The sequence below is a fragment of the Chlamydotis macqueenii genome, chromosome 2 (genome assembly GCF_036417535.1).
Source record: "Chlamydotis macqueenii isolate bChlMac1 chromosome 2, bChlMac1.mat, whole genome shotgun sequence".
Lineage (NCBI taxonomy): Eukaryota > Metazoa > Chordata > Aves > Otidiformes > Otididae > Chlamydotis > Chlamydotis macqueenii.
This window is the reverse complement of record NC_141557.1, coordinates 93550389-93562809: the sequence shown is the minus strand read 5'-3', so window position 1 is coordinate 93562809 and position 12421 is coordinate 93550389. Positions and strand designations below refer to the sequence as shown.

At 40.7% G+C, this 12421-nt stretch overlaps 1 protein-coding gene across 1 annotated transcript in view; it reads left to right on the top strand.

Annotated features, from left to right (window-relative positions):
• The window catches only part of EPB41L4B (erythrocyte membrane protein band 4.1 like 4B), a 186642-nt gene that overhangs the window by 128491 nt on the left and 45730 nt on the right, over positions 1-12421 (top strand). Inside the window, exon 19 of the mRNA XM_086740445.1 lies at positions 8053-8120. Within this exon, the coding sequence (XP_086596571.1) occupies positions 8053-8120 (68 nt within the window). The remainder of the gene's footprint in view (positions 1-8052; positions 8121-12421) is intronic.

Sequence of the window (12421 nt, the reverse complement as noted above, 5' to 3'; positions counted from 1 at the left end):
CTAATTTCTCATCTCTTGTTTTCTGTACTGTCATACTTCAACTTACAAGGCAGTCAGGGCAAGAAGTATATCTAGATTCTATAAGGTACAACCAATATTCCTCGAGCTGTAAAGCAAGACAGACTGATTTTCCTCATGTACATTATAGACCTTCCTTTATTTCGTGGTATCACAAGAAAGATGAGGATTTAGTCCTCTCTGCTTTGTAAAAGGAAGAAGAAAGAACCAAATGTCTTAGGCACACACTATTTGAAATGAAATGTTCATTTAAAGGCCCCAAATATCTGTGGTCTAACTTAATGAAACTTCATGGGGCAACTTCATTATACAGTTAGGTGTAAAAGCATGAGAAAAATATTGGTGCACTGTAGGATCAGATCCAAAATTATCAAACTGTTGCTTGAAATATTTGTAACAGCTCTCTCTTTAAGCAGTAGGAATATTTTCAATACCATATGCTACTAACATCAGGATGTGACAAGTTTATGAAGGCACCTCCTGCCTGTAGTACAAGAAGAAGCTGTTCCTTGTTAATTCTGAGAACGGAGTGAATGTTTGCAAGTGGAAAATATAAACTGGGACAGGAAATTTTCTGTAGTTTTCTTTCTTTATGGCAGCTAGACATCAACACGAGGGAGAAACCTAGAAATGAATTATTCCAATGCTTATGATTTAAAAAATAAAAAACAGGGGAAATTAGGCAATAGATTTGAAAATATATTCTGGAAGATGGTCTCTGCACTGCTTCATTTCAGAATTATGCTGAAGAGCTGTTTATCACATTCCTAGGGGGCAATGCACCATCTCCCATGGCTATAGCCCTGACTTACAGACCAAAAATTTGTAAGTTTATGGTGCCGATCACTGAACCCTGCGTGTGGTTTAGAGTTATAGAGCAGCAGGAAACTAATACGAGTGAGTTTGTTTATTTGGTGAAGATGGAAGTATTTATGTGCCATTCTGCTAGCTGGAGAATCAAACTGCAGTGTGCACGGGGATGCTGGAAGCTGAACCTGGGAGTGCAGTGCCGCAGACAGCACAGGTGAGAAACGTGAGGAACCCACGCAGGGCTGTGGGAACCTGGGGTTTGCACAGGGCATGCCATACAGTATCTGTAGGTCTAGAGCAAACCAGTAGTGTTTCACAACACACCTTTCAAACTGTGCCACAGGTGTCTGCCACCTTCTAGCTGACAGACTGCATATCACAGTTCCCACATAATTAAGCTCCAGGGGAGCACTAAATACTGTGAAGCAACTGACATATTTTCTTCCTTTTTCTGCATTTATTCCAGACTCTTCATTTGAGAGGGAGTGGGTATAAAGCAGCAGTGAGGAGCTGCCAGAATACAAAAGACCAGCTCTCCCTGGCGTTTAAAACCTCCTTGCAGCTTGCATGAGTCAGTGCTGATATGCTGTGATTGATCAGACGACTTGTTAGTATCACAAAGAGTCCCTTTTGCCAAACCGTTCATGGCCCAGCTGATGGGGGAAAGATAGTAGCAGGTTTCAGTTGCTATTTATATACACTTTGGCTTCAGGCAAATCCTAATTATCCTTAGAATTAAGCACAGGCTACTGAGAAAACATACAGCTATCTCAGCAGGGCTTTTTCTTTTGGCAGGTAGTGTGTGTTGTGTTCTAATAGTTTTTTTTCTACAAGCAGTGTTTGTATTCTTCACCTGTTACCCAAGCTTTCCTAAATCTTTGGGTTGATGTAAGTCTAGCAGGTTAGCTCAAGGAAGGAACTGAGATCCTGTTTCTCATGGATATCTACTCATATCTACTGCAGCTGATTTTTGCATTATTCCATCTCTTTCTCTCTGCTGATAAGGGAAGGCCAAGCCCATTTTTAAGGTACACTTTTGCAAGGTAGTTTATGGAAGAAAAACAGAGGTGACATTACCACCCAACTGTTCCTCACTGAGCATTATGAGTTGTTCATTAAGAAGAAAGTGGTGGGAAAAGGTCGTTTGAAAATGCGGAGTTATTTAAAGAGCTTACAAAATCCTGTTCGCTTCTGCTTTATCAGCCCCACGGGAAACTCTTGGCTGACACGGGGTATCTTCGATCAGCCAAGTCTGGGTTCCTGAGCAATTGATTCCCCTGCCTTGATTCTCAGTAGACAAAGGGACATTTACGCTGAACAAAGGGACGTTCAGTCCTCTAGCCCCTTTCGCACACTAACCTTCTTCACAAGCTTATACACATGCAAATTTTTAGGCCAGAGTCGATAGCCATCTCTCTGTTTTCCCTCATCCTAGAAACAGGTACAGACCAAGGATCATGTCATTTTGCTTTAAGTATTGCAAGTATGTGATTACGTGCTGGTTGCTTGTGCTGTCTAGACTTGACTGGAGGAAAGGACTGGACTGTAGTACAGGAAATGTCTTGGGACACACACAGGTACAGGTGTCATCGTGCAGCCTGTGCTCTCTACATAGATGCAAGCCATGGCTGCAAATGTAAATAAGACTGGGATTTATGCATTATTTATGGTAGAATGGGTGCATAAGTGAGGTGACTCACAGTGCTAGTCTTTCTTAGCTACATTTTTAATGATTCTTCACCTTTTTCATTGTGCTGTCTCCTTTAAGGAAAGATTCAAGTGTAAGGACTTGTCAACTTCAACATCTGTGAGCTTTTGCCATGTATTTCTAGAAAAAATTCACTGTCTTTATGTGAGCTGGTCTTTGGAGCTTTATTCACTTAAGGGGATCGAGATTCAAACCCTAATCATGTCATGAATGAAAACAGTAGGTGAGGGAAAGACACTTCAGGATTTGTAATCTTATGTGATCTTTTTATAATAGGACTTAAACAAATCCTTCTGGATCCCCAGAGGAGTTCTTAGTTTTCACTAGATGTTGACTTAATACCTTGAAAGGATCAGCTTTTCCAATATTTTAACCTCTTTCCATCATGAATTAGATGCTGTTTGCTTCCCTCTTCTCCTTTCCTCCCTCCCTCCACCCATCCTTATTCACAGCACAGAGCTACTGCACAATTTGACAGTCTTCGCACAGAGATCAGAACTGGAATTACGTGAGTATAACAGGTCGCAGCTGAGGTGTGCAGACTGTGGGGGAAGCTTGCACAGCTCCTTATGTACATGATGCTTTGCTAAAGCTGTTGCTGTTAGTCACCCACTTGGATGAGCAATAAATTCACCGGCAAATTTCAGGCTAAGTAAAAAGAAGCAACTGCACTGGGACTCTCAACTCGAGCAGCAGTGAGCACGACATCGCGTCAGTTATAATTGCTCATAACAATGGAATTTAAAAATGGCTCTGTTTCAAATCCTTTGTGTTCAGTCGCTACGGGCAAACAGGTTTGCTCAACTTTAACAGCAAGGCTACAGGAAATGAAGGGTGTCAGGACAGAAAAATACAAAATTTTGAACGTATGTGGGCCAGGATGAGCAATATATGGTACATGGCAGCTCATTAGAAGTGTGTCAGCAACGATACCTCAGAGTCAGGGAAGGAGCTTAGGAAATGATGTGGCAGCCTTGCTGAGGTACAGAAGGGGCGAGAGGATTTATATAAACAGAAGGTGGGGAAAGGGAAATCTTTGATTTATTCCCTGGCATGTCAATAAGTACTAGTACATGATGAGACAAGTACTGTTAACTGTGGTGATGTGTAGGAGCCCTGCCATAGACCGGCAGACAGATGGTGCCAGGCCTTGTTTGGAGGGAGAAAAATAGAGTAGCCTGTTCCCAAAAGGCCTAACTGTGATACTTTTCTGCCTGAAAGGATATGTTTGATATATTAAATCATCAAGGTAGGTTTACCTTGGCAAGATATTCTTCCAAATGATGCGTTGCTTAGCCTGCATTATCTAACGAGATCAGCCAACAATCAACGTAGCTGACAAATGACAAAAATATTTATGAACAGCTGGAAAAAATGCCAGGCTTCAGGCCTCCTTAGCCTCATTACAGAACCAGAAAGAGACAAGATAGAGAAGTATTTCTAGGCCACTGCAGTGAGCCATTGCTTCCTTACCTTTGAAGATTTCCAAACATGTGAAAGCTGTGTTGCTCCCGCTTCCTTTCTGTAACTAGGAGCTTTGTGAAATTGCTAAATAAGAGACATCACATGTTTCATATGCGCCTTCCAGACCCTTATCTTTCTCAGATGACAACCTGTCATCCCCCCTTGGCTGCAGTGAGCAGATTCTTCATACAGTCTTTTTTGCTGACTCAAGATATTCCTATTGTGGATAAGATGGGGTGAGACCCACAGCGACACCTCTTTTAGTGGAGGAGAGTTACAGAGAGCACTAGCTCCCCAAGGTGCTTGCTTCAGATTTGAAGAACACAGCCTGCCTTGCCCAGTCCCCCCGCTGGAGGCTCACCAGCCCACAGTCCCAGCCAGAATTAGTCATCTGTGCAGAAGCACAGAAGGCTGCAGCCAAAGTTGTGTCTTTCCTGTGTTCTCCCACTTGTACGTGCCCAGTGCAACCAGTTCCCATTTCAAGTTCCTGTTCCCCATCCTCCTGAATCTAACTCTTCCTTCAGAAGAAAATAGAAGGAGCTGCTGTTCACTAGGCAAATCCAGCCACTGGAGCTTATGAATTCATACATGGAGTTGCTCCCACAGGCCAGAGAGCATTCCCACTCCTGCTGGAAAGCTCAGCAGAGTCTGATGTGGCATCCTTGGTACATCAGTTCCTTTCTGTAAGACTCCAAAGGGACTGGCTACCAGGACAGCAGTAGTGGGCAAAATTTGGTATTACTTAGATGCTTTCCTCCTGCTTTTATCTTTTGGTGAAACTAGGATTTCTTTGCAATCATCTATGAAGAGAGCCTGTACAGTGGCATTCCTGTCTAGGCATATTTCTTGTCTCTAGTATGATAAAGTAATGCTTTACCTTTGTTTCTAACACTATGTAGAAAGTTAATGGCATATGAAATTGGAACATTAATATTTTTTTTCTTTTACTATGGGCCCAGTGCAGATAAGAAAAGAGAATGGCATTGTGTGGATGGATTATATGAATAGACCTTTAATTTTGTTTGTTTTGTAGTCTGGTAGCCAGAAAAGACAACTTGTTTCTCTCTGGGTAATTAAATGAATCTGCTTCTGTATAAATGAAGTTTCCAGGTCTGCTATGCCCTGAAACCACTCCCTCTCAGAGCAGCAGCCTCTGGATGAGGGGAGAATCTGCCTTAGTTAAGGAGGTCTGAGCAGCTCCATGCTGCTGCCTCTGTCTTTCTTACACAGCTCAGTGCTTGAGCTTTCTGTGGGTGACAGAGCCTCTGCCCGGCTCTCCATATACATTTCCCCACCAGACACCTCCTGCTTGCTTTGGCTAAGCTCCCTTGCTCTGCTGATGAAGGGCATCCTGCTGTGGAAACCCAAATCCTGGCTTCTCAATTTCTGTACGTGCTCCCTCTCTCCCTTCAGTTTAGAGTGGGATTACTTGCTCACTGGTCTGCAGTACTTACCTGTGGGTACAGGAGTCTGTTCTTTAAAGCATGAGTAATAATGGAGAAAATTAATACCAAGATAAGTTCCTCAGGAGGCTAATCATACCAGTTAGGAATACACCACTTCTTGAGATGCAGGCTTAGCATTCCAATGCAGAGAAGGCAAAAGAGAGTGGTAATGTAGTCACAGAGCTGAGAAGAAACCAAGTGTCAGCTATTAGGGGCTAATACAGTGAAGCCCTTTCAACTGGCTAATGATATCCGTGGCTTACAGTGTTTAAGTAGGTGGAATTTTAATAATTTCATTCCTGGTCACAGCCCCTGCATTGCATCCTTGATCTCCATATTCTATTTTCTATTGTTATGTTCAAGTGTGTCTCAAAATGCAGCTCAATTAATATGGTGAAATTGGAATAAAGTAGAATTTATGGTTTTAAAAAGTAGCCAATTTGACATATAATAAGCAGCTAGCTTGTCAGGCTTAACAATAAAATGTTGTTAAGACGTCAGCGTGGAAGAAGAGACTGTGTATTAAGTTTCTGACAGCTGGATTCATGTTTACAGCTTTCAGAAACCAAACAGCTTTATAAAAAGCATTACAATTTCTGTAGAACAAAGAAATATTACTTCAGTGTTCATCTGTGCCAACAAAGAATGATTTTCAATGCTTTCTCTCAGTTCCTTAAAAAAAATTTTTCCTTTCAAGAAAGCATTAGATTTTGAACAAACATTATGCTAGACAGAGCTACTAGAAGACCAGTAAAAAAAAAAGTTTTCTAGAGCTGAGCTAAATTTTTTAAAGTTATGAGTTTATTAAAATTTTAAAATTGCCCTCTTAGCCCTGAAATTATCTGTGGTGTGATGCTAGTCCACTGAAAACCTTTAGCTGCAAAACATTTGGTAACTGAGTTACAATGGTGGTGATGGTGTGATTATGTCCCATTTTTATCTGATTGCTTAATGTTTAGAGCATTTGCCCAGGACTAAGGAAACCTCTGGCTGAGGGAAATTAAACCCAAATACATAAGAGAGCTATGTTGGGGTGGAGCTTCTCCAGTACTACTGTTAATCTTCTTCTCCTCTGGGTAAACCAGCTGTGAACTTCCTCTATGTAACCTGCCCCCCTAGGAGACTGACAAACCTGCTGATGTGGTTCAGAGGGTCCCTCTCTGCTGTCGATGGTTTTGGTATCAATATACAAGTTGCAGCAACTCTTAACAGGAAGGGTTACGAGGGACTTAGCTCAAAATGCTCCCTAACCCATCACCTCAGCTACTTGCCTGGGCTGGAGTAGGCCCAGGACAGAGTTCACATTCTGCCAGGCTCTCAGTGGTTCCAGTTTAATTGCCCATACAGTTAATTATGTGTACAAGCTGGAACAGTCTCTTCCCACCAGGGCTGATGTTCTGGTAAATAATGACCTGGGAAGTGGCAGTGGGCATTTTATTCTCTCTGTCAGAATGGGGAAATTAATCTAAAACTATTACAACTTGGGCAATTTCCCCAAACACTGAGCATCCCTACTCAACTTTCATTTTTTAATTTTTCTTATGAGTGCCCTCAAATGGAATATGTCAATTTGTGTTGAATGGAAGCCCTCACATCAAATTTACAATATTTTTACATGCCTGTGAAATCCTTTGATTTGGATTTGAAGGATTTGAAGGAACCTGTCTCATCCCTTTTGAAGAGAATGAGACTGACACATTTAATTCAATTTAAACTGGACCGATGGCCTCAAGCTATTATGGTTCAGATATTGAACACTGAAAAATCAGTCTGTCACAGGCCCGTATCAGTTCCCTTCTATCCATTTAGCAGAAGGGAAATGTCAGAGCACGCCAAGTCCATTGCTGATTTGGAGATACTCTTGTGCCTTCAGCCAGTAGTTTCCGTAGAGAGATGCGGTGTTGCGCCAACACTGGCATTTACACATGGATGCAGTCCATTTACACATGGACTGCATCTCAGTTGAAGAGTGTAATCTACCAACACCTGCCCGAATTGGGCGTTTCCTCAGTAATCAAGCAATTTTCATGTAAGTCATTTTGCAGTATCAGTATTTTCAACTCTATAGACAAACAGTATGTGAGAAACAGGACTCTGTAATTTAGCAGAGAGCAGCAGTGGGTGAGATTTTCTGTGAACTGCGTGAACAGTGTGATTATATGTAGGGGATCCCATTTTTCAAATAAATTTTCAAAGACTGAATGAAAAATTGTCACCATTGTTTTGATTGAGCTACATAAATATTGATTCTACTCCAGTTAAAAGAACAATTTAACTAAAATATGTTTGCCAGAGTTGTTTTTTATTCTTTCTCCTCAAATGCTTTCTGGAGGAACCATAAATATTAGTGTTTCTTTCTTCTCCTTTGACCCTATCCAGTCTCTTTCTAACACTGTTGCTCTGCACATCGTACATTATAGCTCATCACAGTGAATCTAAACTGTAGGAGATGAAAAATAATTACTGTGCCTTATTAAATCTGGGCAGAGTAGACACTCTGAATATGACAGTTTTCTGGAGTGCTTACAGGAATATTTTTTTAATAAACAGATGTATTTTCATAAGTGTACGGATGTTGTACTAAACTTTGGCTCCTTCTTTTAACAGGCTGTGAAAGAAGAGACCTCTTTTGTAAATCCCAGTAAGGCCTCCAGCCTGCAGGACCCTAATGTAAGGTCTGTTGCTTCTTGTCCGTAGGGAAAACATCAAATAAATGCATGACATAGTGAGGCATTTTCCAAACGTTATCTCAAACAGGTGTTTGCTCATCTCTAAGTTGCTGTGTAAAGTTGACCAAGCAATGACCCGAGGAGAAGGTGTCTGTCAGAAGTTTGCTTATTTTATACACATATATCAGATACAGTTGAAGAATTAGTAAAAGCTTAGCTTTAAAAATCAGACCAAGTGTATATACGTAAACAATTGATAAAAGCTCAAGGTAAAAAATCAGGTCTAGTGGCAAACTTAGAAAAGCTTATACAAAAAATAAGTCAGTTTTCATAACTTTTGTATCAGAAGTGTGCTAGGTGTCCAAACTGGAATATCCTTGTGTTTTTCTGATTTGTGCAAGTTTTTTGGGTTTGGTTTTTGGTTTTGTTTTTTTTTTGTTTGTTTTGTTTTGTTTTGTTTTGTTTTTCCAGAAGAAAAAGCATTTGGTATACAGGCCTTCAGAAAAATGGCTCATATGCAGGCAATACTGACTACTTTGGATTGTACTTTTATTCTGTTGATAGTGAATAGTAGTATACCTTTTTTGGGGTGGCCATTTTGAAGAGGCATATCAATTGCAAATGTTGTTTGAATGGCAGTATGCTGTCTTTCAGTGGATGATTAGAGAGGAGGACAACATGGACATCTTCAGCGTCCAAATCTGAGAGAAGAGTTAGATGAAAAAAAAATATGGATTTAAAGCATGGCAATCACACTGCCTGTTAATCAGCTAATTATGCTAGTGTATATGCTATATATATATATGTCTATGCATATGTAATATACATATCTACTAAAGCACTAGTCATCTCACGATTTTATTTCATAACTTTCTGGTGGTGACTTGCAACTGACAGCAGACATTTAAGCATCTTATAGAAAAGGCTGGATGAGAGGGTAATGAATTATGTTTGACAAATTAAGTCATTCTGAACTCAAAAAGACTTATAGTTGTGAAAATATGTTAACCCTTTTTTTTTTCAAAAGTGTCTCTTTCCTATAAGTTGATAAATCAGCAATAGTCTTCAAAAAACATCATTGAATTAAAAAAGTTGCTTTCTGATCAGACTGGACTAGCAGAGCTCCTACGTTTGCTTAGTGAAAGCAGCTGCCTAGAGAAGAACACTGAGGATGGTTAGTGGTGCTGAAGCGGGAGGAGACATGAGAGGTGATGCTATTGCTTTCCCTAGCAGTTCCTGGCTTGCTTGCAGTACAGCTATGATTCCCAGTTCCCCTCATGTCTCTTATATTGGAATACCCTGCAGAGCTGTAACATCTAGCCTGGCAGGCTGTGATTTTCCCACTTGTTTGTCCAAGAGTCTGCAAAGTCTACTTAATATTTATAATCACCCACTTTTCTCCTGTGCCATTACCCCTTTTAGACCTCTACAAATTCATCACATATGTTAGCAGTGACCTATTTCTTTGTTTAATAGAAATGGGTTTCATGTATTGTCTTAGCCACAACACCCTTTGTTGGGTTGCTGTCACTTCCAGAAGCAGTTCGGGAGAACCTGGTTTGTAAATCTTTGTGTGATTTGGAATGTGGCTAAAGATCTGTTTTCCTTACTTGCCTTTGCTGAACTTATGCATAACATCTGTAGAAAAGCCATTCTATCTCACATTTTCTAATAGATTCTCGCCTTCTTCATCATGCTGAGCTGTAAATGAACTGTGTGCTTTGTGAAGTACTATGCAGCATGGATAAGGATGGCAACCTGGCTGCAAAGCTAATTTTACTGTTTTCTTTTGCACACATCCAAACTTATAAACCCATAAAAGCCACTTCGGAGTTCTCAATATGCAGCAGTCTGGTGTATATTTGTCTAATATTTATTTTTATCTGATTTATGTCAAGCATTGTTTCCTCTACAGTCAGTTGTGCTAAATGAAATGATATTGTTTTATTGCTTTATGTCTGTGTCCTGGAGATGCAAATACACAAGTAATCAATGCTCAGGGATAGACCAATTTTAACAGCCTGCATTCAAAACTCAGAGAATAATGCAAAATAAATTCAGTGTCTAACCAATTCTCTTTCTCCTTCAAGTGGCTTCCCTTTCTGCAGAGACATATGCACCCTTGCAGACAGCCAGTGTGTGACCTATTTGCCAATATCATCCTCTATAACCTCTATTTTGTGGACTTGGATGGACATAAATGAGCCTTTGCTCTGCTAGGAATTGCAGCTGAGTAGAGCCAAGGGTTCGTTCATACTGGTCAGACAAGTCACCTGGGAGTTTTTGTCTTTAGTTGAGAAATACACACGTGTCCTTTCAGAAAAAGCCCTCCCTGTGGAATATAATTTTTATTCCTGCAAGCAACTGTGCAGACATTCCTGTAGACAACACCTGCGTGAATGTTTGAGGAATGTCGGTTTCCTGAAATATCGTGCCAGTTGAAACCAGCATCTGTCACAGCTATTTAACAATACTCCACTCTTTTAATGTAGGGGATTTATGGCAGGGAGAGTGACTTCATGTATTTGATTCCTGATGACTGTACAATGCACTAGCAAAATGCTCTGTTTTTCCCAAACCCAAGACATTGGAAAATTTGTTCAGGCTAGCTAGTAAGCAAACATATGCAGTTTTGATCATTAACTGAAGCATGAATTGTTCATACAGATAGGAAAATAGAAGGTGAGGAAGGAGGGCAGTAGTGCTTGTTTGATTAAAGAACAGTGCTCTCTTTGCTACTATTTTGTCTGCTCATCCATTGCCACTCTGAAGATCCCACTTCTAATGAATTAACTGCTTGGATACAGCCTGTAATCCCCCTGAGCAATTATTTTAGCATCTGCCACAGCAGACTTAATTTGGCTAACAATTGCTATAGCTCTTTGTAGAATTAGTTCTGGTTCAACTAGTAATTACTCATATGTATGTGTGGTATAGCCACTTTTGCTACAAGCAGCTCTCCAGTCATTTCATTGGGCATGGCCTCGGAATAATGTTGCGCTTATGCAAAGTCATCACGTACCAGTCAGTTTGTTCACCTGTTTTCTGTCTCTGTTGGCAAACTGTGGATCCTTCTATATCTAAGTCATTTGAAATGTGAGGGAGAAACCCACAGCTGAAGAGGAAATTGCACTATTTTGTCAGCTTTCAGGAGGGGAAAGCTTGTGAAATTTGCACTGTCATTTGGTGCACAGGCTGGAAGAGCACATTTATCTCCTCATCTTCCTGCTAATAGCTAACCTGTACATGTCAGACTGAGCTGCAGGAAGATGTGGGAACACGAAAGAGTACAGTCTTCTCTCCTCCCTGTTTTTGGAGAGCAGTGCTGTGTCTCTCTATAGCTTTCTCTCCTCTGGGTAGGATTTTTTTTTTTCTCCCAGACTATTTCAAGTGCTAGTTCCCACATTCAGTGAGGAAAAGGCTGGTGGCTCTGTAACCCACTACATGCTGCGGTGTCCTAGCTTACACTCTCCTTATTCCGCAGTTAAGACTGATATAGTGCACTCTGAATTGGGACACAGCCGTACATTCCCCTTGCTGACCCTGCTGCTTTACTGATAACCCCTGGCAGAGCGGCAGATCTGGACAGTGGTGGTAGGGGAAGTTGTACGGTTGCCTCATCTGGATCCATCCAGCCTGCACGACAGAGCTGTTCAGCTGTCAGCTGAACAAAATCAAATGAGAACACCCAACAGGAGGGGAATTTCAAAAGTGGGTTAAATGGGAGAGCCACAAGTTATCTTAATAAGACACAGGAGTCCTACCAAGAAGAGTTTGATGTGTCTTTATTACAGCTCAGTTGTAAGAGACTTGAAAGCACATACATTTTCAGCAACGTCCAAGTAATACATACAGAGAAGTACAGCCCAGCTATATAGCTAGAGCATAAGCATTTTGGACCAGGCAGAACATAACATTGGTTTATGGAAGAAGAAATACGTGGAAAATTGTGTTATTTATGTTTTTGCTTTATTTTGTTTGTTTTTTTTTTTATACTGCCTGTATTGAATCAAGAAGAGATACAGTTAGTTTGCAGTTACCACCTTGCATAGTGAGACATGCTCTGTTAAGATATGTAGTAAAAATATGTTTGTGTGAACATTAGTCTAGTTTGGAATTTACAATCCCAGTCCTTTTGCAATGGTTTTTAACAGTACTTCTTTTGGGATGTGGGGCTCAAGTCTGCAAGGGAGGTAGTGACCATGTCAGTCCCTTTTATAACCAACAAGAGGAATTCATCTTCCACTAGAGCTAGAAAAGGCTTTCTAACAGAACATTTTCTTCTTTAGTGTTGTAAGAGGAGGAAC